Here is a 25,254-nt window from a genome sequence, read left to right on the forward strand (position 1 = left end):
TCTTCTGTGGGTTTTTCCCTTTCACAACCACGTTGGAAATCTGGTGGGAAGCAGGACAAGTGGCAGGGGCACAGGGCAGGTGGTGGGTTTGGGTGGCCGTGGCAGTTCAGCCCTCCTGGCTGTGTCACATGGGGCTAGGGGGGTGTCACCCGAGCACGGAGAGTGATGGGACATGGGGCTGCTGTGCTTGGTGTCCCAGCTGGGCAGGGCATTCCGGGTCTTCCCAAGGAGGGCAGGGTGGCACAGCAGGGCTGGGCAGGCACACACTCCTTTCTCATCCATCCCTATCCAAGTGTCATCCCCAGTCCACCTCTGTCCTTGACTTCTTTCCCATCTCATCCTCAATTCCATCCCCCCCATCCTAATTTTCCTCCCCATCCCACCCTCTCCCAGACACAGGAGGGAAGGGACACTGGGCACTGGGGCTGCCACCCCCAACACAACATCGAGTGATTTTATCCCCTCCCACTCACCAAAGCCCCCCTGCCTGTTCCCAGTGCCAGGGAGGTCTCAGCTCATCCTTGTCCCACCCACCCTGTGACCAGCTGAGTGTGCTCGGGGTGCTGGGGGTGGCTGGGCCAGCTGGGTGCCTGGTGTGGGTGGGTGGGTACCTGGTGTGGGTGGGTGGGTGCCCGGTGTGGGCTCAGCACAGCCTCCCACCCCATCCCACCTGGCTGTGACTCAGCCAGTGCCAGCTCAGCTGCACAGGGAGTGGGGCTGGCCCTGAAAACCACCCCAGGGGCAAGTGGCCACCCACTCCCACGGGACCAGGGCTGGTCCAGAGGGTGACAATGGCACCAAAGCTCCGAGAGACTCCAAATGCTTCTGCACCAGGTGAATGTGACTGTGCCAGGTCAGTGCCACCTTTGTTCAGCAGCTCTGAGGCCCGGGAAGGCTCACAGAGGAGCTCAGGGTGTCCCACATGAGGGGTCAAGGCCATTTGCACATCCAGATAGGACCAGGGACCCAGTGTGGGGAGGGGACAATGGGAGCAATGGGGTGCCCATGAGCTGCACCCCACCGAGGGTCTCCTAAATGAGTGATGGGGTATCAGCAGTCGCCTGCTAGCCCTGGCAGAGGGATGGGGGGGTCCTGTGGGACAGAGCTGTTCCAGAGCAGAGAAACGTGGAGGCAGGGGAGAAGGGAGAAACTGGCTCCAACGTGTTTATTCTCCCAGCAGCCGGCAATTTTTCCAGGCCTGTATCTATTTGTGGCAACGTGACATGTGCAGCGTGGTGCTGTTCTGTGCAGGCTTGAAGGCTTGTAAAAAATTAATCGTGTACGCAAAATTTGGCTTTAAATATTCAAACTGGCGGTGGGGATGTGTGAGCCCCGTGCTCAGAGCTGAACCCAGCAAGGGCTGGGACAAGGGGGTTCCCAGGAGTGGGGTAGGACAGGATGGGACAGGACTGTCCTGCCCTGGCCCTTAAGGAAAGTCCAGCCTGGTTCCCAGGTGGGCTCGGTGACCAGTGGCACCCAGAGCTATGCCAGGGTCTGGCTGGGAGCTGCCAGGGGTGTGGGTGAAGCTGTGGGATGTTCCCTGCCAAGGAATAGGGACTGTTGGGTTTTGGAGCCCTCCGTGTTTGGAGGGCACACTCCCATGTGCCAGGGCTGTAGTGTCAAGCCATGGCCCCACATGGGGCAGCCCCCCAGCCCAAGGGGACCCCACACCACGGGCCTGCCTGGGGCTGCTGGGGGGCTCTGCTCCCCTCGGGATGGGACTGGGAATCTGCAGGGTGAGGCTGTGCTGGGCTGCAGGGAGATGGGGTGCAGGGGGTGTGTGTGTGTGTGTGTGTGTGTGTGTGTGTGTGTGTGTGAAGGGGGTTGCCAGGGGGTTGAGGGGCTGGCTGGGGGCAGAGCTGCCCAACCTGTCCCTGTTTCCCATCCCTGGGTGTGGGAAGCCGGCACTGCCCGGGATGGGTCAGCTCCGGAGCAGCTCCTTCTTTGGGGGGATGGCAGCCCCGCTCCCGGGGGATCCTGTCCCCGCTCTGGGGGGTGGCAGCCCCTGCGTGGTCCCGGCCCTGCCCGGGGGGTCCCGGTCCCGCTCCAGGGTGCCGGCTGCCCCTCGGGGGTTCCGTCCCCATCCGAGGGTCCCCCACGGCCCCCATCCATCCCGGCGGGACCGCGCGGGGGCGGCGGCGGCTCATCCCGGGGGGGAGGACGCGGATCCCGGTGCGGTCCCGGGGCTGCGGCTCCGCCACCTGCCGCCCCCGCCCGCCCGGTCCCGCTGCTCGGCGGCGGCGCGGCCCCTCCCCGGGGCACGGGGCGCGGGGCCGCGGGGCCGCCATGGAGGAGGAGCCGCCGCCGCCGCCGCCGCCGCCGCCGTGCCCAGCGCGGGGCCAGCGGCAGCCGGCGGCCGTGGGGCTCCCGCCGCCGCCGCGCCATGGGCCGCTTCCCCGCCGCCGCCGCTGCCATGGCGGCCGCCTTCCTCAGCCCCAGCCTCGCCTTCAGCTCCCACTTCGACCCCGGTAAGTGCCGCAGCCCCGGGGCTGGCTGACCCGCATCCCCTCCCGCGCGCCGAGCCTCCCCCGGTGCTCCGCCGTGTGCCCGGCTCAGCCCCGCGCCGCTGCCCTCCCGGTGCACCGGGAACGAGCATCCCCGCATCGCGCTGCACGGCGAGCAGAGCATCCCCTCGCCCTCATCACCGGGAATGTCACTGTACGGGCTCTGACAGCCGGACCCGACCCGCTGTGGCGGTGTGACATCCGGGGTGGCGGTGAGACACCCCTGCGTGGTGCTGGGACACCCCGGTGTGGCGGAGGGACACCTCGGTGTGGCCGGGGAACACCCCGGTGTGGCGGGGGGACACCCCGGTGTGGCCGTGGGACGTCCCGGTGTGGCGGGGGGACACCTCGGTGTGGTGCTGGGACATCTCGGCGTGACAGTGGGACACCGCGGTGTGGCGGCGGGACAGCCCGGTGTGGCAGTGGGACATCCCGGTTGTGGCGGGGGGACAGCCGCTGTGGCGGTGCGGTGGGATCGCTGCCGCAGCCGGGCGGCATTTTGTTCCGCGGGCTGGAGCGCGGAGGAATCCCGGGGCTGCGCTGCCTCTGAAGGCATCTCCGGGATTGGAACGGAATAATAACAACAGGGAGGATGGTGATGGTGAGAGGGAGGAAGACGGAGCCGGGGCTGAGCCCCCGCCGCCTGAGACACGCGGCGGCCGGGAAGCGGGGGGCTGAGGGTCCCCGCGGGGCTGGGGGAGCCGGCGGGGCTCGGTGGGGTGCCGGGGCACGGCAGCGGCGTTTCGGGGCGCAGCCGTTATGTAAGAGCCGTGTTCCGGCCGCGGCGCAGCTGCAGGAAGATGCTGCAACCGCGGAGCAGCGCGGGGCTGGCGACTGCGGTGCGTGTTCGGGGCTGCGGCCGCCGCAGCCGCCCCTCGCCGCCGCCCCCCGCAGCCGCCTCGTGTCCCTCCCGGTGCGGGGCTGGCACCGCGCGGGCACCGGGACCCCTCGTGGGGGCGTCCGGCGGGCGCTCGGCTCCGGCTCTTTGTTTACCAGCCCGGGATAACGCGTGTCGGTGCCGCCGCTCCCGGCGCCTCCTCCGGCACCGCGAAGGCGGCGAAGCGGTGCCCGTGCCGGGCGCGGTGGTGGGGAGGCTCGGGCTGTCGGTGCCGGGCTCCCGCATCCCTCCCCGCCGCCTTCCCGGTCCCTCCTTCCTCCGCCGCTCCCGCTCCCCCGGCTGCGCACGGTGGGAATCCGTGGGGGGATTTGGAAATGAGCCGCACCAGGAGTCACCGAGCGGGGACTTTGTCCCCAACCGCTCATTATTTGCTTCTAAAATCTCATTATTTACATCCAAAATGCGGCAGGGCCGGGACGGAGCCGTTTGCCCAGCTCAGCCCTTGAGGAGATTTTGCTTTGGTTTTTGGTGCGGCCCCGCTCCACGCGAATCCTGCCGGCCCGGGGGCTCTCGAGGCAGGTTTGGTTTCAAAAGCCTTCAGCCCTGTTTCCATCGCTGCCTGTGCTGTGCTGCAAGGCCCAGGGCTCGGCGCTGCCGTGCAGCTGCCGCCCACCAGCACCGGGAGAGGAATTAAAGGGGGGAACAAACCAGATTCTGGATTTCACGGCTTTGTGGATTTGGTCCATGTGGCAGCAGCTCCTGCCTGTGTGGCAGCGTGGCTGCCTGTGCCAGCCTGGCTCCCCGGGGGTGGCTTGTGCCAGTGAGGAACTGGGGGCAGCGGTTTGTAGGGCACGTTGGCACCTCAGCTGGGACAGGACAGGAGAGGCCCGGGGGCTCTGGTGCTGCCAAGGGGAACATCTCCTTCATCCTGGTCCTGCATTCCCTGGAAAGCACGGTTGGAAGCTGGGCCATAGGTGGCCTGGTGGCATGGAACAGTGACAGCAGTGTCACCTGGGGTGGAGATGCCACAGGGATGTGCCAGTGCAGCTGCTCCTGTTCCAGCCTCACCTGCTGGATTTGGCTTCTCCCAACATCTGCATCAAGGATGTCAGTGTCAGCTCTGCCAGGGATTCATTCCCTTCCAGGTGCTGGGCGGTCTGGGGGCTCTGGGGGAGGGTCCCAGACCTGCAGCCTCGTGGTTCCCATCTCTCTTCACCCATTCCCAGGCCAGGCCTGGAGATGATCCTGCACGGAGCACTGGAGCCACCAGCGGGCACGACCCAGCGCTGCCTGCCCCAATGTGCCCCCCACATCTCCTGGGCTTCCAGGGGGAATGGGTGCCCACCCCCTGCCCTGGGGAATCGAGGAAAAGGGAGGGCAGGGGGTCCCCCCAGCCCAGTGGTTTTGGGTCCACCTGGCACCTGCTGCCATCCAATGCCCCGGTGACACTCAGTGACAGCAGCATGGTGAGTGTTGGTGCTCTGTGCCTGGTGTCTCCGGCTGCTCCTGGCACAAGGATGGGAAAGGACTTGGGGGACCATTGTGGCAAAGGGGACATAGCAGGAAGCACCCTGGCAACCCAAACCAAGGCCAGGCACACTCTGGCACCTACTGGGCCCTACAGGGGGGAAGGTGCTGTTGGGACTGGACACACCGAGGGGATTTGGGGCAGGGCAGCAGGAGGCCCTTGGCTGGGAGGTGACAGTGGTGGCAGCACTGTGCCCGGTGTCCTGTCTTGCCACGTTTCCCACTGAGGGATGGCACTCTGGGCTGGAGGGCAGCAGGAGCTGGGCACAGAGCCAGGAGGTGGCTCCCAGTGCCCACAGGGATGCCGGGGGCAGGCACTGTGGGGTGGCACATGGCAAGCCCCCTGTCCTGGCACAGGGAATGACATTGGCACAGCACAACAGGGCAGCCAGGCCCTACCTGGCTCAGCGAGAGGACAGAGCCAGGATCCTGTTCCCTGAGGGTGCCACTTTGCTCCCCCCTTCTCCTCTCCCTCCCTCCTGCCCCATGCACACGGGCGGGTGTGTCCTGGAACGCTGACACCGATCCCTGTCGAAGCCAATTAGCAGAAATTAACGTGCCGGGGTTGAAAGGGCCCCGCGCCGCCGGGGGCAGCGGGGCTGTGACTCACGGGCTCCCTGCCCGGCACTCCCAGCCCTGCTGGGACACCCTGTGCCAGGGCAGCCCGTGGCTCTGCCCTCCCTGGCACCGCGTCCTCCTGGCCAGAGCGGGGCTGCGGTGCCCCTGAGCCGAGCCTGGCACCCCGGTGACAGCAGGGCATGTGGGGCAGCAGTGGCACTGCCAGCGTGGGGGTTCAGCCAAGGGGTCCCCACCCAGCAGGGGTCTGTGTTCAGTGTTTAGTGTCTGTAGTCAGGCAGCATCCCGGGTTTTGCCTTGGTGTGACGTCACCTCCTCGCCATCCCACTGCTGGGCTGGAAAATCCCAGGATTTGGGTCAGAGGGGCAGTTGGGCTGCTCTGGTGCCATGGCTGAGCCTGTTCCCACCGTGTGCTGCTGCACTGATCCGGCAAGTGAAGAGGGGCTGGGGCCACTGCCAGGGGTGGGGGCACCGTGGGATCCAGGGGTGGTGGCACGGCGGGATCCAGGGGTGGTGGCACGGCGGGATCCAGGGGTGGTGGCATGGCAGGATCCAGGGGTGGTGGCACGGCGGGATCCAGGGGTGGGGGCACCGTGGGATCCAGGGGTGGTGGCACGGCGGGATCCAGGGGTGGTGGCATGGTGGGATCCAAAGGTGGTGGCACGGTGGGATCCAGAGTTGGTGGCACTGTGGGATCCAGTCATGGTGGCACTGTGGCATGGTGGGATCCAGGGGTGGTGGGATGCAGGGATAATGGTCCTGGCCATGCACTGCTGCCACTCCAGGTCTGGGCTTGGAGTAAGTGGCTCCTCACATCCCCAGTGGGAATTTGCTCCCTGGGGTGGGCTGAGCCAGAGGGACCCCACGGGGCTGTGTCACAGGGCTGGAGGGTGACAGGGCTGGCCCGAGAGGAGCTGCTCTGTGCTGACTCAGCATGCCCACTGGGAGGAAAATAAATCTGGGGGCATTAATCCCCCTGAGAGCCCGGGAAGCCCCATCAGAGCACAGCACAGCCGTCTCAGGGCTGCCACTGCCATTGTTGCTGTCAGCCAAGCTCTGAGAACCGGCCCAGGCCCTGATAACCAGGGACACTGAGGGGACACAGAGCATCCTGGGATGCTCCAGAGCTGGCACCGGGCTCGTGGTGGAGCTCAGGACTGGCCAAGGGACAGTGAGTATGTGGGGATTGTGCGTTTGGGAGGGCTGAGCACTGAAGGAATGGGAATTTCCCAGGATTTCCTGCAGATCCACTGTCCCACAGCCCAGACTGTTGGGGGATCCCGATTCCTGCCCCTTCCCCTGTGCCAGCCGTGCCCACGTCCTCCCTGCAGCCTGGTGCCAGCAGCGGGGTTAACGTCGTTTGTTTTAACTACTGGAGCGAAGGAAAATTCCAGTGTGGGCAAACGCAGTAAGTGGAACAGCACTGCCCTGGCTGGCAGGGCATCCACCAGCTCCCAGGCTCCCATCCCAGCTGTGCCACCATTGTCAGCCACCATTTTCACCTTTCCAAAATACCTCCGTGGTTGTGTGCTGCTCAGCCGTGCCCTGCGCCCACCCTCAGCCATCCCTGTGGGGAAGGAGGGATTTTCCAGCCACCCTGCTCTGTGTGTTCCCGTGCCTGCAGGTGAATCGGGCACCACGGACTGACCCGAGGGTGGACGTGGGGCAGGGAGGTGCCAGGCACTCCCCAGCTCCGTGTGCTGAGCATCCTCGATGCCGAGCCCCGCTCGGGGCTGGGGCAGTGGGATCTGGGCCGTGCTGGGGGGCAAAGCCAGACCCCGAGCCCGGGCTCCTTCCTGTGCCACGGGGCACCGCTCACCCTCCTGCTTGGGCCATGCTCCGGAGCCAGAGCTGCTCGTTTCGTAACGGCGCCGAGCGTTTGGGATATAAATAGGGCGCCCCGCTCGCGCTGCCGCTCCCGCTGTTACGTAAAGGCTCCGGGCTCTGCGAGCCTCGGCTGGCCGGGGCCATGTGCCCGGCACTGCCCCCGGTGTGGTACTGGGACCGGCTGGCACTGCCCCGGCACTGCCTCTGGCATGGCACCGCCGCCGCCTGGCACTGCCCCGGCACTGCCCCGGCACTGCCCCCGGCGTGGCACTGGGACCGGCTGGCACTGCCCCATACCCTGCTCCTGGCACTGCCCCGGCACTGCCCCATACCCTGCCCCGGCACTGCCCCGGCACTGCCCCATACCCTGCCCCGGCACTGCCCCGGCACTGCCCCATACCCTGCCCCATACCCTGCCCCGGCACTGCCCCATACCCTGCCCTGGCACTGCCCCGGCACTGCCCAATACCCTGCCCCATACCCTGCCCCAGCACTGCCCCATACCCTGCTCCTGGCACTGCCCCGGCACTGCCCAATACCCTGCCCCATACCCTGCCCCGGCACTGCCCCATACCCTGCCCCGGCACTGCCCCATACCCTGCTCCTGGCACTGCCCTGGCACTGCCCAATACCCTGCCCCATACCCTGCCCCGGCACTGCCCCATACCCTGCCCTGGCACTGCCCCGGCACTGCCCAATACCCTGCCCCATACCCTGCCCCGGCACTGCCCCATACCCTGCCCCATACCCTGCCCCGGCACTGCCCCATACCTTGCCCCATACCCTGCCCCGGCACTGCCCCGGCACGGCGTTCCCGGGCCCCACGGAGGATCCCTGCCGGACACCGGGGCTCTCCCAGTCCCTCAGGACTGCGGGTTTGTCTGGGCAGTGTGGGATGGACTGCACGGCCCCCACTGAGCGCTCACTGAGAACAACAAGCATGAGAGCTCAGTTTAAATAATCAATTTGAGCTTGCTTTGAATGCCTTTTACAATTTTTTTTAAAAATTACAATATATTTTTATTATACTAATAATTCTATAATCCGGATAGACTATATAATTATATATAAAAATACAATATACATAATTCCATGTATAATTCTATATATAATTCCATACACAATTACAATATCCTATATACAATAATATATTATTACTATATATTATTATTATAGACAGTATTATTAGAATTACATTATAATAATTATATTATCATAATAATATTAGTATTATTTTCTGTGGAAACAGAGGGAATTGTTGGCTCTTGGCTCTGCATCAGGGCAGGCTTTGATGGAGGAACTTGATTTTTTGTCCCTAATCAGGCTGACACGCGTGGTGTGTGCGCAGCAACGCCAGAGCCCGGCCTGTCCCTAGCACAATCCTTGTTTTTATTTCGTTGCTTCAGAAAATGATGGATGATTTTCTGTTATTTTCCACCTATTTATTTTTTGCTGCTGCTTCTGCCCTAGATGGTAAAACCAGAATGAAAGGGCAGAATCAATCCTTTTGGTGAAACACGCCACGTTAAAAGATACAGAAGGAGAAGGGATTAGCCAGGCGTGCCTGGAATTCACAATTAACTGATCTATTAATCACCAGAGAGGCTGCTCCAATGGCTCTGGCTCTTCCTGGTGGGAAAAGGTCTCCAGCAGTGGGGATAAAGGGTGCTGCTCCCTGCCCCTGCTTTTGGTGAGGGGATGCCTGGATCCTGCAGCAGCCCAGCAGGCTCTGGGTGCCACAGCGAGGGGTGCCAGGGGAGGATGCTGTGGGTACCAGCTCTGTGCCAGGCTCCTGGCTGGCACCGTGGCTACTGCCAGCCCTGACCCTGCTCCATGGCTGCTCCCATGGCAGGCGCTCCCAGGCTCAGGGGTGCAGGCCGGGGTGGTTCCTGCTGGTGCCTCAGTTTCCCCCAGAGCTGCAGAGTCCCCAGGCCCAGCCTGTGCTCACAGCCCAAAGGGCAGGGGGGGCTTTGTGTGTGTGGCTGAGCAGAGCATGTCCTGCGGGCTGTGAAATTGCTTCCCTGGAAGCTGCCCATGGGCACGGGGATTAATGAGCGATGCCAGGGAGAGAGGATGGGGCTGGGATGGGAGCGAGCAGCCCGTGGCCAGAGGGGCTGAGGGATGTGAGTGTTTGATCCTGCCCAAATCCCATCCCAATCCTGCCCCAGTCCTGCCCTGCTCCCTGTCCAAATCCTGCCCCAATCCTGCGTTGCTTCCTACCCATATCCTGCCCTTCTCCCTGCCCAAATCCAACCTTGCCCAGCAGGATCTGGCATGTTTCCAGGCTGAAATCCGCGGTGGGCGGCCAGAGGGAAGGGGGGATGTGTGGACCATGCTCCCAAGGCGCCAGAGCATCCATCCCCTCCTGGATGACCCTGCGAGCCCTCCCAGGGCAGCTGGGAATCACCAGCGGGGAAACTGAGGCACAGGCTGTCTTGCGGTAGGTGCTGCAGCGAGGGGCGCGGTGGGAGCGGGGTCGGGGCGTGCCGTGCCCGCAGCCCGGGGCAGTGCCCGGGCCGGGAGCCCCGAGCCGCCGCCGGCTCTGCGGGAGCCCCGGCTCGGCCCTTCCGCACACGTCAGCCGCCGCTGGCCGGGCGGGCTCCGCCGGCATCGCCGGGATCGCCGGGCGGCCGCAGCATCGCCCCGCCGGCCGCCGGAGGAGCGGGGCCGCGGCCGGCCCGGCGGCAGCCCCGGGGCCGTGAGTCAGCAGCGGCGGCGGCGGCGGGAGGGCGGCCGCGCTCCGGGCGGAGCGGCACCGGGACGCGCCGGGACGCGCCGGCCTTGGCCCGTCCCCGCTCGGAGCCGGCGCTGGGGCCGCGACCTGCGCTGGGTGGGCGATTCAACAGGCGGGGAGGGCAGCGCGGGGGGGACTGTGCCGGCGGCGGGTGCGCGGTGCCTTCCGTGGGGTGGGAGGGCAACTGCCGCACCCCACTGCACCTCGTTCTACCCCACTGCACCCCGCTGCGTCTCACTGCAGCCCGCTACACCCCACTGTACCCCTCTGCACCTTCCTGCATCCCACTGCATCCCATTGTACCCCGCTGCATCCCACTGCACTGCATTGTACCCCACTGCACCCCATTACACCCCGCTGCACCCTATTACATCCCATTGCACCCCACTGCACCTCACGGCATCCGGCATCCCCCTCTTCCCCCATGTCCCTTCTGCTCCCGTTTGCCAGGGCTGGGGCTGAGGCTGGGGCAGGTGTCCCTGGAGCTGTGGCCTGTCTGCTGACACCAGCCCCAGCAGCCCCAGCAGTGCCCAGCAGCCCCAGCAGCCCCAGCAGTGCCCAGCAGTGCCCAGCAGTGCCCTGCCACGGGGCTGGCCCAGTGAGGGTAGTGATCCCTGGCTCGGGGGTCACTGGTGGAGGGGCTGTCAGTGCCACCGCAGTTCTGGGGGATGCACGGAGCACCCCTGTGGTGAGGAAGGCCAGGGGAGGGCATGGCTTCGGTGCCAGGGGAACCTCACCCCTGCTGGCAGAGTGGGAGGCAGAACCTAGGAATGGAGGGCAGCATGTGCTGGGGGCCCTGGTTTCTCTTGAGGGTCCTGGGGTACTTCAGGCAGCCCTGCGCCCCAGTGTCCCTTGTGTCCTGGTGTCCCCTGTGTCCTGGTGTCCCTCGTGTCCTGGTGCTCCCTGCACTCCAGCGCTCCAGCAGCTGCTGCTGCAGGTGCACCTGATCTGGATTTAGGATAATTTGGCATCTGAGGTGATGCCACACTTCCCATCACTGTTGCTGTGGGTACAGGGAGGGAAGGTGCCAGCGGGTCATGGCAGTGGTGGTGCCCCTGCCCAGTCTGGGCTGGTCACGGCTCCCAGGTCTCTGGTTGTGCAGGTGGGGAAACTGAGGCAGGACCAGCTGGATCTCACTGGCCTGTTGTCTTCTCTGGGAACCTCCAGTTCCCGAGCTGAGGGGCAGCTCAGCTGATGGTGCCCTCGGACGGGCTCCCGTCCCCGTGCTCTGCTCCCGGTTGCCGTTCAAAGGCTCTTTTCAGTGAGTCATTTTCTCTCTTGCTGTCCCACTATCCAGGGAAAATGGTGACGTTGGCGGTACAAAGTGTGTTCACCATGGAAACCAGCAGGAAGGGGGGGCACGCCGCCCCCCGCTCCTCCCAGGTTCGGCTTTGCATCCCGAGCCTCAGAAGATGGCTCTGGAGCTCCTTCCCTGCTCCCTGGCATGGCCGAGCTGTGCCAAGGCCCGTGGGGCCATGCGGGAGCCAGGGAGCCCTGTGCCCACCCCGCGTGGTGCCAGGCAGTGCCCGGGGACAGCAGGTGCTGCTGGTGCCCATGAGGGCAGCAGAACCTTCCCCAGCCCTGGTGCCCTTCAGGTGCCAGTCTCAAGGACACAGGGGAGCCCGAGCTGGAGCTCCAGAGCAGGGCAGCGTGGCCAGGGCACAGGGACAGGGATGCTCCGTGGGCCACGTGCTGGAGCCACATGTGTGCCACGAGCATCCCCGGCAGGGGCTTGGTGACCCAGGGAGGGAGCACAGCACCAGCAGGGGTCTGTGCCAGGCTCATGGCTGGGCACAGGGCGCCGGTCCCAGCTGGGCACCGAGGGGCTCCGGGGGTCTCCGGTGACCGGCTCCGCTGGCAGTGCCACGACCTTCCGGCTGCTCCCACCACAACGGCGCCAGTTGTTTGGGCAGGCTCCGGGCAGAATAGTAATGTGGCAGCTGCAGCTGGCAGCGGGGCCTGCTGGGGATGGGCAGCTGTGACATGGCCACCTCCGCTGCCATCGTGGCCACCGTGTGCCCTGCCACCCCACGGGACACTGCACAGCTGGAGTGGGGTGGCAGGTGCTGGGATGTGGGGTGCGCTGGTGCCCAGAGGATGCGGTGCCCAGGCATGTGTCCCTTCCCCATGCCCCGTGCCCCCTCCCTGGTGCCCCCAGCCCTGACCACCTTGTGTCCCCACAGACGGCACCCCCCTTAGTGAGCTCTCCTGGTCCTCCTCGCTGGCTGTTGTGGCTGTTTCCTTCTCGGGGCTCTTCACCTTCATCTTCCTCATGTTGGCCTGTCTGTGCTGCAAGAAGGGGGACATTGGCTTCAAGGTGAGCTGAGGGGCCGGGAAGGGTTCCCAGGCCAGGGAGAGAGGCTCTTCCCAGGGACACAGCAGGGATGGAAGTGTCTGGAGGTTCCTGGTGCAGAATTCTCGGCCCCAGTGCCAGGGCTGGATGTGTCCTGGCTCAGGATAGCAGTGCTTGGAGGGAGGGGTTCAGCCCCTCGTTGCCTGCCGGGGCTGCAGGGCTCAGCACACTGGGGTTGGATCCTGGATCCCAGCTATACAGAGCGTGGATCTGTGGGATTCAGGATCCTTGGGGTCGTATCCTGACCCACCCGTGCTCCCGGCTCCGTGCGGGGTCGGGCCACGCCACGGTTAAGGGCCCGGTCCCACCCGCACGCCCCCGAGGGTGGGAGGCACTCTGACCTCACAGGCACAGAATGTGCCGAGAAAACGCTTTTTCCCTAATTGCTGAGATTTTTGTGGAGGCTTGTGGCGCCCGCGGCGGGAGGGGGTCAGGCTGGGGGGGACACGCCGGGTGTTGTGTAACGTCCCACACCGCCGGAGCACCTCGCCGTGCCGGGGGGGGACAGTGACCCCCTGGTGCCCCCGCACTCATATTTATGGGCGAGAGGCCGGGCCGGTGTCCGCGTGTGGCCCGCGGTGGCACACGGCACACGGTGCGGTGCCGGCGGTGTCGGCAGCGCCATGAGGCACAGCCTGGCACGGAGAGATGCTCACCGTGTCCTACCTGCTCGCCCGGGCGGCTTTTGGGAGCCGAGGGCTGCCGGGGTGGCACAGACAGGTAATGGGATGGCTGGTGGGGAGGGTGTGCCTTCCCCGAGCGCGGGCAGGGATGTGTGCAGGGAGAGGGGCATTTCTGGGCCCCCAGGAGCCTGCTGGGGCAGAGGGGTGTGTGGGGCACTAGAGCAGTGGGGAGCCCACGGGGTCAGTTGTCTCTGCTCGATGTCTCACCCCCCTGCACCCTGCACCAGGAGTTTGAGAATGCCGAGGGGGACGACTACGTGACAGAGCTGTCGGCTCAGGGCTCGCCTGCCCCCCAGCATGGCCCCGAGGTCTATGTGCTGCCCCTCACCAAGGTGTCCCTGCCCATGGCCAAGCAGCCGGGGCGCTCAGGTAAGCCAGGGCAGGGGCAGGACCTCTGTATGCCACAGCTGGGGTCTCTCATCACTGGGTACGGGGTGACGTGGGGATGCTGGGTGTCCCCTGCGGTGGAGGGACAGATCCACAGATCCAGGGGAGCCCTGGCAGGGGACAGGCAGTCAAGGTCCCTGGGGAGCACTGCAGGGTCCCCCCTGTGCAAGGGTCCCTTGTCCCTGCTTCCTGGCACTTGCGTGTCCCAGCCCAGGGGAGCAGCACCGGGGTGGGACAGGACACGGCCACCCTGTACGGTGACATCCACGAGCCCTGGCCCCATGTAAACAAGCCTCTGAGTGGGAGAGGAATGTGGGGGGCGCCTGGTGGTGCCCCCTCCCACCCTGTGTCACTCCCTGCCCAAAGAATGGCCACGGTGGGGGGGGGCAGAAAGGACCAACAATGGCCCCATTGCTGCCTGCCCTTGGCACAGGCTCCCGAGGGGCTGGACTGCGCCGGGGGGGCTGGGAAGGGGCTAAATGCCAGCGCTGTGCCGGGCTCAGCGCTGCACACCCTGCAGAGGAGAAGGGGCAGGGAGCCAGTTCTGCTGCCATCCCACTCGGGGACACTGATAGCCCATATCCCCTGATCGTGGGAGGATGCCTGGAGACGAGGATGCCTGGGATGCAGGATTCCTGGGGATGGATGCTCCGCAGCATCCTGGGGTGGCAGGAGGCCTGGCACCGGGTGGCACGGTGAGGACAGCGGGGCTTGGCTGGGACTGGTGGGGAGCACAAGCAGGGGGACAAGGGGATGTGTGGGCAGGGGGACAGGGGGATGTGTGGGCAGGGGGACACGCGGGCAGCTGGATGGGCTCTGTTACAGTGCAGCTCCTCAAGTCGGCGGACCTGGGGCGGCAGAGCCTACTGTACCTGAAGGAGATCGGGCATGGCTGGTTCGGCAAGGTGAGCCCAGGGCTAGGGACCCCCGGACCCCCCACCCCACTGGGACTCAGGGCCCCGGCTGTGCCAGGGGGGTTTGGGGTGTGCAAGGAGGGATGAGCCTGTCCCCCGCACCAGGTGTTCCTGGGGGAGGTGAACTCGGGCATCAGCAGCACCCAGGTGGTGGTGAAGGAGCTGAAGGCGAGTGCCAGCGTGCAGGACCAGATGCAGTTCCTGGAAGAAGCGCAGCCCTACAGGTACCTCTGGGGTCACTCCACAGTGCTGGGAGCGGGGATGCTGTGGCATGGGGGCAGATCCACTCCATGCCACCTTCAGCTGCCGGGCAGAGCTGTGGCTGTCCCTTGCTCTGGAGCAGCACAGTTCTGTCCCTACATCGTGGCAGGATGGGGTCTGTGTGGAGCCATAGCCATGCCATGGGGCAGCAGTGAGGTCATGGGCAGAGCTGGACCTAGTGGGGGGGGCACAGGGCTGCTGGCTGCTCCTGCCCCAGCACAGCTGAACAAATGTCCCTTTGTGACACATCCCGGGCGCTGGGACGTGCTGGTACCCGCTCCCGGCAGCCCCTGTGGCAGCCCTGGTGCAGGCAGGACGATGGCTCCTGGGGCACTGCTGCCATCCCCCTGGCACAGGAAGGGCAGTGGTGCACCAACGCCCCCATTGCTGTGCCCACGCAGAGCCCTCCAGCACACCAACCTGCTGCAGTGCCTGGCCCAGTGCGCCGAGGTCACCCCGTACCTGCTGGTGATGGAGTTCTGCCCGCTGGTGAGTCCCTGTGCCCACTGCCCACGGTGCCCCCTGGGCGCCGGGCACGGAGGGTGACAGTGGCACTGCCCGCAGGGTGACCTGAAGGGGTACCTGCGGAGCTGCCGGGGGGCCGAGGCCATGACCCCGGACCTGCTGACCCTGCAGAGGATGGCGTGCGAGGTGGCCTGCGGCGTCCTGCACCTGCACAGGAACAACTACATCCACAGGTAGGCTGGGCTGCCTTCTGGGGGGAGCTGGGGAGCAGTGCGGGGTCTGCACGGGGGGTCCCCAAGGTGCCAGTGCTCCTGCCCCACCACTGCTCCTCCTGCCCAACAATATCCTGGTGCTGAGTGAGTTGCAGACGGAGACTCCAGCATCAGTGATTTTGTTGAGGAGGGGGCGCGCTGCCATCGGGGGCCACCAGAGTGTCCCCACCCGAGCCTGGCTCTGCAAGTGGGTCACCACGGGGGTGCTCGAACTGTGGGAGCGGGACGTGGGGCCCCCAGCTGTGCTGGAGAGGGGCAGCCCAGCCCCGGTGGTCCCTGCTGCTGCAGGGGTCCTGCCTGTGCCCGGCTGCATGACCCGCCCAGTGCCGGAGCAGCCGCCCGAGAGCCCGGCCTCGTGCCAGGGCTCACGTTGCCCGGGAACAGCCGCCTTCTGCTTGGCTCGGCGTGTGACGGATGGACGGACGGACAGCGGCGCAGCTGGGGCCGCGCGGGCATTCCTGCTGTGCACTGAGAGCCGCGTTTCGGGCACGCCCGGAGCCGGGCGGGGAACGGCCCCGCCGCCGCACGGCCGCCCCAGCCGGGTCCCCGGTGGGTGCCTCCCGAGCTCTCGGTGCCGGTGACAGCTCCGGGTTTGCTTGGCAGCGACCTGGCCCTGCGGAACTGCCTCCTCACCGCCGACCTCACCGTGAAGATCGGGGACTACGGGCTCTCGCACTGCAAGTACAAAGTAAGGCTGGTTGGAGGGAGGAGGGGACTGGGGCTGCGTGCTGGGATCCCGCGGTACCCCCATGTACCCACCCTGGCACAGACCCGAGCGAGCCTTTCCCCACCCTCACGCACACACCCCCCCTCCCCAGCGGTGTCGGGACACCCCTGTGTTTGCTGGGGTGCAGGGGGGTTCAGACGACCCTGTGAGGGACCCTTAGTGCCACCCGGTGTGCCCTGGCACTCACCAGTGGGGTGACACTGCCTGGGCTGGTCCAGACGTGCCCCTCTGCCAGGCAGAGGACCCTGCAGGCAGCTGCCAGCACAGCCTGGGGTTCCCACCCGTCCATTTGTGTCTCTGTCCTGCTCCAGTTTGCCCACGGCTCCTGCAGAGCTGGGAGTGCCAAACTGGGGGTCCACAGGGGCTCGGGTGGGGGAGCAGAGGAGGGAAGGAGGGGAGGCAACAAGGGACAGTAGGTGCCAGGAGCAGAGTGGGACAGGCTGGGGGAAGATGTGGGGGAACAAGGGGCATGGGGGGCAGCGATGGAGGCTGGGGAGGCGGGGGGTGGCGGTGCCGCGGCGTGGCTGGTCCCTGACGCCATGGATTGACGTTCTCTTCTCGTACTGACCCTGCACACTTGGCAGGACGACTACTTCGTGACGGCCGACCAGCTGTGGGTGCCGCTGCGCTGGATCGCGCCCGAGCTCATCGATGAGGTGCACGGCAACCTGCTCGTGGTGGACCAGACCAAGGCCAGCAATGTCTGGTGAGCGACTCTGGGGGGCACGGCCTCACCGGGTGCATCGGGGTGGTTTTGGGGCCGACGGTCAGGGGCGGGATGGGAGTCTCCCTGCACCCCCAGCATGGCGCCATGCCCGCAGGTCGCTGGGCGTCACCATCTGGGAGCTGTTTGAGCTGGGCAGCCAGCCCTACGACCACTACTCTGACCGCCAAGTGCTGGCCTACGCCATCAAGGAGCAGCAGCTGAAGCTGCCCAAGCCCCAGCTGAAGCTGTCGCTGTCGGAGCGCTGGTGAGGAGCCCGAGGTGCCCCCTTCCCCTGCCCCGCGGCACGGGCGGGGGCCGGGCTGACGCTGGCCGCTCCCCACGGCAGGTACGAGGTGATGCAGTTCTGCTGGCTGCAGCCCGAGCAGCGCCCCACGGCCGAGGAGGTGCACCTGCTGCTGTCCTACCTGTGCGCCAAGGGAGCCACGGAGGCCGAGGAGGACTTCGAGAAGCGCTGGAATTCCATGAAGCCCAACGGCAGCGCCAGCGGCAGCCACCACGGCCCCGAGCTCTCCTCCTTCCCGCTGCTGGAGCAGTTCTCGGCCGACGGGTTCCCCTCAGACGGGGACGACATCCTCACTGTCATGGAGACCAGCCACGGCCTCAACTTCGAGTACAAGTGGGAGCACACCAAGACCGAGCACTTCCAGGCCCCCCTGGGGTCCCTGAGCCCCAGCAGCGCCGCCCGCTACCACGACCTCTATTACCCGGCCACGACGGCGGGGCTCAGCCTGGGGGTGTCCCCGTCCTGCTACGAGTGCAAGGCGTCCGGCTGCCCCGGGGTGCCGGCGCCTGGCGTGGTGCCCATCCTGGGCGCCCACAGCCCTTCCCTGAGCAGCGAGTACTACATCCGCATCGAGGGCCCCGGCGAGGGCAGCGCCGAGCTGGACTACGCCATGTGCACCTACAGCCCGGTGGGCGAGCAGGGGGCCCTGCGGCCGCCGGCCTGCTGGAGAGCCCAGGGCGGCCGCAGCGGCGGCACCTACGACTCGGACTCGGGCAGCCCCACGGTGTCCCTGAGCATGGAGCCGCTGCTGGGCCACGCGCCCGCCGAGGGCTCCTGGGAGTGCGCCGAGTACTACCCCTACCCCTGCCCCGGGCCGGATCCGCGGGGCTACGAGCCGTCCCCCAGCCACGGGGCCGAGGGGTACCTGCTGGAGGAGGAGCCCCCCCAGCCGGGCAGCCAGGACTGGCCCGTCCCCGCCTTCCAGCCCGGTGTCTTTGCCGACCCGCTGGGCGTCTCGCCGTCGGGGAACTGCGCCTACAGCCCCCCGGGCTACGGGGGGACGGCGGGCCCGAGCGGGGCCCCTCCGGACTGCGTGGCCGTGGAGCTGGGCGAGGAGAGCCCCCCCAGCGCCCCCCAGCCGGCCGGTGCCAGCCCCCCGCCTCAGCGCCACCCGTGGGCCTCCAACAGCTCCTCCAACAACAACATCGGCGGCGGCAGCCCCCGCGAGCCCCCGGCCGGCGACAGCTGGTGCTACCGCCGCATGATCACCTTCCGCGGGCTCATGGCCAAGCCGCTGGGCACGGTGTCCCGCGGCCAGCCCCAGCTCGGGGGGTCCCCGCCGGGACACGACTTCCTCCGCGCGCGGCAGGATCAGCCCCCCGCCATGGCCGGCGGCTCCTCCTCCCCGTGCCGCTCGCCCTCCCCGCGGCGGCAGGCCTGGCACGGCCGTGACTCATCACCCTGCGGCCCCGCGCAGCCCGGCACGCTGGCGGAGAGCCCCGCCGCGCCCTGGGGCCCCGCCGCGGCCCCGCCACCTGCGCCGGGGGCCCCGCGCGATGCCCACCCTGAGGAGAGCTCGGCCGGGGGAAGCCCTGCCCGCAGCCCGCTGCCCCCCGCCGCCGCGGGGCCGGGCGAGGCCGCCCCCCCCATGGCTGGCACGGCCGCCCCGAGCCCCGGCCCCCCCGGCGAGCCCGGCGCGGACGGCGCCCAGCCCGCAGCGGAGCCCGCCGAGGCGCCCGCGGAGGCCGTGGCCGAGAGCGGCGCCTGTGCTGCCAGCGACGCCGACCGGACGCCGGACAAGACCTTCTCCAGCAGCAGCTTCCCCAGCGTGGACGAGGGCAGCGACGAGGACACGGCCGAGCTGACCTCCGGCGTCTTCACCGACTTCTCCGGGGAATACACGGAGCGGGCGGAGGCGGCCCCGGCGCTCAGGTCCCTGCAGAAGCAGGTGGGGACGCCGGACTCGCTGGAGTCGCTGGACATCCCCTCCACGGCCAGCTCCTGCGAGGTGCTCAGTCCCGGCGCCTTCGTGCCCGCGGGCCAGCCCCGAGCCCTCGACAGCGGCTACGACACCGAGAACAACGAGTCCCCCGAGTTCGTCCTCAAGGAGCCCCACGAGCCCCGAGAGCCCGAGGCCTTCAGCCAGCTGGGGAAGCCGCCCCCGGGGCTGCCGGGGGGCGAGGGCGAGGCTGCGGCCCCCGAAACGCGGCTGCCCAGCGCCCCGGGGGCCGAGGTGCCCGGCCTGGCCGAGAAGAGCCCCTACCGCGACTCTGCCTATTTCTCCGACTGCGACGCCGAGGCCGAGCGCGGCCACAAGGACGAGGGGGACAGCGATGGGTCCCGCACCCCGGAGGCAGAGGAGGGTCCCCGCTCCCCTTTGCAGGACATAGGGCGAGGAGAGGACCCGCTGCACCCGCCGGGAGCACCCGGCAGCCCCCCAGCAGCGCCTGGCGTTGTGGTGGCGGTGCCCACGCCGGCGGCGGTGGCTTTGGAGGGGGACTGGGTGGCGACTGGGACCGGGAGCTCACCCGAGCAGGTGCCTGGCACAGAGCAGAGCCCCGCTGGCACGGGGCTGGTGCCGGGCAGCCCTCCGCGCCCTGACGCAGACACCTGTCCCCCGGGTTCTGTGACCCCCAAGACTTTCCTCTTGACCCCGGTGCCAGTGAGCCCTGGGGAGCCATCAGCTGTTGGAGGGACCTGCGTGTCCGAGGGCATCCCTGGACTTGGGGGGGCCACAGTGGGGGACAGACAGACTGTGACCCCTGCGCTGGGGCTTGGGGACCGGCGGCTGCCCCTGGAGGTGCCCGGGGTGGGTGATGCGCCGGGGGGTCCCAGCACGCTGCTCCCCGGGGGAGAATCACCGCCGGGTCTCTCCCCGGCCCCTGCTGCCCCCGAGCGCCGCGAGGAGCCAGAGGAGGAGGAGGAGGACACGGAAGACAGCGATGAGTCGGATGAGGAGCTGCGCTGCTACAACATACAGGAGCAGAGCGAGGAGAGCGAGGAGGAGCCGGCAGCCGTGCCCATCGTAGTGGCCGAGAGCCAGAGCGGCCGGAACCTGCGCAGCCTCCTCAAGATGCCCAGCCTGCTGTCCGAGTCCTTCTGCGAGGACCTGGAGCGCAAGAAAAAGGCCGTCTCCTTCTACGACGATGTGACCATCTACCTCTTCGACCAGGTGAGTGCCCTGGGGGGCAGAGCCAGGTACTGGGCATGGCTCCACGGCATTTTGGTAGTGGGAGCCATCTCCGGCCCAGCCCCCAGTGAGGTTCCTTCATGCTGTTTTCCCATCCTCAGGAAAGCCCCACGCGGGAGCTGGCTGAGCAGAGCTTCCCGGAGCCCACCCTGCCTTCGGGGCAGCCCCCCTCGCCTTCGGGGCAGCCCCCTGCCAGTACCAGCCCCCCCAGCCCCACGGACAGGCTCGGAGCCTCTGACGACTCTTCAGACGGCAACGCCTCGGAAGAGAGTAAGAGACCAGGAGCTCATGGGGCGGGTGATTGTGGGGTGGTGAGAGGGCAGCATTTATGGGATCATGGGGAGGCAGTTTTAGGGTCATGGGGACAGCGGTTATGGGATGATGGGGGGCCAGTTAGGGGGTGATGGGGTCAGAGGTTATGGTGGAACCCTCACAGTAGGCTCAGCCCCCTCACTTTGTATCCCAGGCGGTGGCTTCGAGTGGGACGATGACTTCCCGCTGATGCCAGTGAAGCAGTCCCTGGTGGCCTCGCTGCCGGGGACGCCGGCAGAGCCCCCCGCGGCCATGCCCGCCCTGGTGCCGGCGCAGAAACAGGTGCTGCCCATCCAGTTCTCCCGGTTCACGGTCTCACCTGCCCCGGTGTCCCGGTTCTCCATCACCCACGTCTCCGACTCGGACATGGACTCCATAGGAGGTGAGTCCCCCTCGGCATGCTGCTCCGTGGGTGCCCAGAGCTGCCGTGTCCCAGTGCCATCCACACTGTGAGCCCTGTCCCTGCACCCCGTGGGGACGGTCACCCCTGCGAAGGGCCGGATGTCCAGCGGGGGTCCGGGACCCTCTCACGGCTCTCTCTGCTCGTTGCAGGCAGCAGCGAAGACGGTGACCGGGAGTGAGCTCGCCGGGACGCAGCCGGCATTGCCCTGGCACCGGGGCGGCGCGGGCCGGCGGGGCCGGCGTGGGGGCCGCCCGTGGGCTCCCAGACCCCGCTGGGCAGTTTTTAGGCAGATTTTATCGCAAGGAACTCGTTTGCTGCTTCGAGTGGGAGCGGGGCCGGCGCAGCCCCCGCAGGGCCAGGCGGTGGGTGACGGTGACGCCGTGCGGGTGTGCGGGTGGCTGTGAGCGTGCGTGTACAATAGACACTTATATATATATATATATACATATATATATATAAATTATAGCGTTTCGAGGGTAGTGCCCTGACCTTGCTAACATTTGCGGAGTGTCCTCCCCAGTGAAGTTCCCCCTTGGCTTCTTGCCCACATGTGCTCCCCGAGGCAGTTTGTCCCCCACACCCCTTCTCCCCTGGGCTGTCCCCTCCCTGTGCCCCGTGCTCAGTCTTGCACCTTGTGGCAGCTTGGCTGTCCCACAGCTGTCCCACAGCGGCCCCACAGCTGCCCCAGAGGCACTCCACGACATTCCGGACCGAGGGGCCACTGGCTGCTGCCACTCTGGATGTCACCCTCTGCCAGGGGTGCCACCGGCTACCCAGAGTGGTCCCCATGGCTTTGGAGCTCCCCTCCCTTGGTTTGCAGGGATCAGTCCCAGCTGGGGACCCTGAGGACTGCTGGGACCCTTGCCCATTGTAGCGGGGAGCAACACGTGGAGGGCTGGTTGTGGAGGGAGTATCCCCCACCAGGACCCACCAACCTGACTATTTTTGTATTTAAACAAAATTATTAAAAAAACCTAACCCCAACCCCACCCCAAAACCAAAACTTGCTGTTGACTGAACCCACATTGACGCGATTTTAAGTTATTGCTGCCAAAGAGACTTATTGGGGAGGGGGGGATGGGGGGCGCGCTCGTGGTTCTTCGTTCTGTTTTGGGGTTTTTTTGTTTTTTTGTTTGTTTCTTTCTTTGTTTTTTTTTTTTTTTTTAAATTCATTCGAGGCTTAGGATAATTGTGCAATTCCAGCTTCCGGAAGGAAATAGAAGTAAGCGGAGCTGAGCGAAACCTTGAATTCAGGGCTGGTTCCTTTTGGGGTCTATAGACCAAACCCTGAGGTGAGAAATGTCCCCCCTGAGCCCCTGCCCCTGTCCTGGCTCCTGTGTAGGGGGACGAGGGACACTGCACAGACAGCACCCATGTGGGATGGGGCTGGTGCCAGGGTCTCTGCTTCATGCCACAGGGTGCTCCCACCCTGGGCTGGACACAGCTCTGGCACCAGGACCCGTGGGATGAGTCTGTCCCCGCCCCAGCCTGGCCCTGGTGCTGGCAGAGGTGTCCCCATACTCACCCACCCTTCTCCCACCCTCTCCCATGGCCAGCCCAGCCTGGAGCTGCATCCCAGCTGGAGTGCCCTCGGTGCTCAGGAGGCTCTTGTGGAGGCCAGGGGCTGTTCCCCAGTCCAGGTCACAGCCAGGACCCTAGGGGACCCCAGCTTCAGCCCCAGGGTGGCCATACCACCCAATACCCCCACTGCTGGTTCCTCCCCCCTACTAAGCAATTAGTGCTCATTTAAGTGTTTTATTTAGGCCCCCACCTGGCCTGTAACCCCCCCACCCAATTCTCCCAAGCTTTTTCCTTATCCTTTACAACAGGAGCCCACCCCCTGCCATGACCAGGGGTGCAGCACCCAGGGCTGCTCCCCATGCAGGACTGGGATGCTCCCAGGATTTCCTTCCTGCAGCACCCACCCTCCTGCCCCCTGATCCCCCCTTCCCTGCACCCCCCAACACTGGGGGGGGTTGCTCAGCCCCTGGCACCCAAGGGTGCTGGCCCACCCCCACCCCACGCCCCGGGTTTGGTCTATGGTGCCGCAGGTCCTGGCCCCGGAGGGCAGATGAGGACAGAGCTGTGGCTTGGGTAACTTTTTTAATAGAAAGGCTCTTCTTACATGGTCTATTTTCTCAATACGGGTCATAATTGCTGTATTTTTTATCAGTGCTGATTTCCATACAGCTCCCAGCATGTGTGTCAAATCTCATCGGGCCAATAATAAAGTTTTTAAAATATCTTAAGCCGTTTCCTGCCCCGATCATTGCCCAGCACCCAGGATGGAGCCAGCTCGGGAGGGCCTCGGCCACGCTCCAGGGCCCGGCAGGAGCCTCTGGCCAGGGAAATCACTGCAGGAGGGAGGGCTGGGGGAGGTGGAATTGCTCATAAATTATGTTGTCTCATAAAAAATTATTTCAGGTTACATCTTACAGGTGCCACCGAGCCAGGAGGTGCAGTGAAGCCCCCGGGGGCTGGCTGGAGCCAGGGTGGCAGCTTGGGGGGCCCGGGGGACAGCCCCTGGCACGGGGGTGGAAGAGGACACCGCAGTGGCCAAGGGGACCCCAGGCCTGTCCTTACCCCGGGCTGTGACCACCAGCCCTCTCCCACCCACTGCCCCAGCCCCCAGCAGAGCCCTTTCCCTCGCCCCTGCCCCATCTGCCCCCCACCCATCTGCTCCAGCCCTGGGAGAGGAAGAGGAGGCACATCATGGAGCTGGGAACCCTCGTGCAGAGCTGGAGCCTGGGCGGTCACAGGAGAAGCTGTTTTCCTGCAGTGGAGCTGGAAAACCCATCAGAGGGGACACAGGAGAGATGAGCCACCACATCCGACTGGGACTGAGCCCCCTGGGCTGGGGACCCACTGCCCAGGCTGTGGGGACCAGGACGTGCTGCACCAGTGATCAGCAAGTGCAAAAGGAGAAATACAAGGGAAAAAGCAAAAACTCTCTTTGGGTTCAAGCCCTCATCCATGGGAGACACAGTTCCTGCCTGGAAACCCTCTTCTCCCTGTTTGTGGAGCAAGGATGTGACCCTGGTCACTCAGGAGCTGCGGGAAGTGCTGCGGGAGCCACCTTGCTCGTGGGCACCCCCAGCAGTAAGCTTAGCAAGTGTGTATATATATATTTATATATATTTATCTCTATCTATCTCTCTCTCTCATGCAGCCCTAGGAATAGAGGAAGAGCAAACAGCCAAGCAAGAGGTCCGGATGGGAGCTCCTGTCTGCAGGGAGCAGGGGCACCCCAAGGCTCACTCACACGCTGCCCTCGCCTCCACGAGTGGTTTTTTCCTAGCTTATATTTTACAGCAGTACCGTAATTCCCTACAGTATCCCGAGCCCTGGCGCAGCAGGAGCTCTGGGAGGGGAGCTGACCCCGTCCCAGCGGGAGCTGCAGTGTGGCACCCACTGCCCTGTCCCAGCCTGGAGCATGGCGTGGGCACTGGGGTCTGGTGGGCGCCTGGGAGCTGCCTGTGCCACCCACCGTGCCTTGGCTTGCCCGGGGTGTCCCGGTGTCCTGCCTGGCCTGGGGGTCCCTCCCGTGCGGGCAGGGAGAGCAGGGGGACCCTGTCCTCTCTGCCTTGCTGCCTCCTGGAGCACTGTGAGCCCACGGAGAGTTGTTCTACAGCTGAACCCGCTTCCCCACCCACAGCAAGCTGCTGCTGGGCCTGGGAGCCACCCCAGCTCTGGGACACGCTGCCCCGACTCCGGGAAGTGCCACCGCACTCAGCACAGGCAGGGGACAGGTGACATGGCAGCGTTGTGACCCCCTGCCACCGAGGGAGTCTAGAGAAGAGAGAACTAGGGCACTAGCTTGAGCCTTTGGCTTTCAAAGCAGCAGGATTAATAAATTCCGCCTAAAAATGGAGTCCTGGGAAGCTGGACATGCAGCAGCGAGGAGGAGGAGGAAGAGGAGGAGGAGGAGGAGGAGGTGGCGAGTGCCACGCGGGCGCCAGCGCTCCCGGATCAGCTGATGAGCGGAGCCGAGCGGTCGTTTGTCACCGTTGGCTTCAGCTGGACGTTGGCAAAGGGGTTCCTGTGGACGAAGAGGAAGGAAGAGTTAACAGGGTGTGGAGGCCTGGAGAGGACAGGGCACTGGCACAGCGAGAGGCGAGACCCCAGAACCAGCAGCGTTTGGGAAGGGCTTAAACTGGAAAAGCTCTGCCTTGGGAGCCCCCAGCCCAGCTGCCCCACTCCCTGAGCTGCCCTCACTCCTCTGCTCCTCTCCCCGCTAAGCCGTGGTGGGTCAGAGATGAGCTGAGCACAGCTGCAGGGGAATTTCTCCTACCTCGCTCTCCTCCAGCCTAAAGCCGGGGATGCCAGGGGGG

At 65.9% G+C, this 25,254-nt stretch overlaps 2 protein-coding genes across 8 annotated transcripts in view; one reads left to right on the forward strand and one right to left on the reverse strand.

The window, feature by feature from the left end:
- The first annotated feature begins 2,333 nt into the window (after positions 1-2,333).
- AATK (apoptosis associated tyrosine kinase) lies at positions 2,334-23,172 on the forward strand. 5 transcript variants are annotated; one of them, XM_059864629.1, is made up of 15 exons: positions 2,334-2,468; positions 12,190-12,323; positions 13,270-13,411; positions 14,255-14,334; positions 14,449-14,567; positions 15,006-15,093; positions 15,169-15,302; positions 15,945-16,029; positions 16,653-16,774; positions 16,890-17,039; positions 17,121-20,190; positions 20,310-20,478; positions 20,675-20,902; positions 21,073-21,285; positions 22,127-23,172. In XM_059864629.1, the coding sequence occupies exons 1-14, from the start codon at positions 2,384-2,386 to the stop codon at positions 21,099-21,101; spliced, it is 4,635 nt and encodes a 1,544-aa protein (XP_059720612.1). In that variant the 5' UTR covers positions 2,334-2,383; the 3' UTR covers positions 21,102-21,285; positions 22,127-23,172. The 5 variants fall into 5 exon arrangements, with proteins under 5 accessions (XP_059720612.1, XP_059720614.1, XP_059720615.1 ...); XM_059864631.1 differs by lacking the exon at positions 2,334-2,468 and adding an exon at positions 10,029-10,102; XM_059864632.1 differs by lacking the exon at positions 2,334-2,468 and having other exon boundaries at positions 12,191-12,323; positions 14,260-14,334.
- The window catches only part of BAIAP2 (BAR/IMD domain containing adaptor protein 2), a 40,591-nt gene continuing 38,346 nt past the window's right edge, over positions 23,010-25,254 (reverse strand). For all 3 annotated transcript variants that reach the window (XM_059864641.1, XM_059864636.1, XM_059864639.1), the window contains one exon: positions 23,010-24,962. In XM_059864641.1, the coding sequence (XP_059720624.1) occupies positions 24,893-24,962 (70 nt within the window). In that variant the 3' untranslated portion in view covers positions 23,010-24,892. The remainder of the gene's footprint in view (positions 24,963-25,254) is intronic.

The sequence above is a fragment of the Haemorhous mexicanus genome, chromosome 20, assembly GCF_027477595.1.
Source record: "Haemorhous mexicanus isolate bHaeMex1 chromosome 20, bHaeMex1.pri, whole genome shotgun sequence".
Lineage (NCBI taxonomy): Eukaryota > Metazoa > Chordata > Aves > Passeriformes > Fringillidae > Haemorhous > Haemorhous mexicanus.

Bases quoted from the DNA above. Each gene is read 5' to 3' on its own strand.
- AATK (XM_059864629.1), top strand. From the start codon at position 2,384: ATGGGCCGCTTCCCCGCCGCCGCCGCTGCCATGGCGGCCGCCTTCCTC. The intron at 14,335-14,448 runs GTGAGCCCAGGG...CCCCCGCACCAG, and splicing joins GGCATGGCTGGTTCGGCAAG to GTGTTCCTGGGGGAGGTGAA. The intron at 16,030-16,652 runs GTAAGGCTGGTT...CACACTTGGCAG, and splicing joins TCTCGCACTGCAAGTACAAA to GACGACTACTTCGTGACGGC.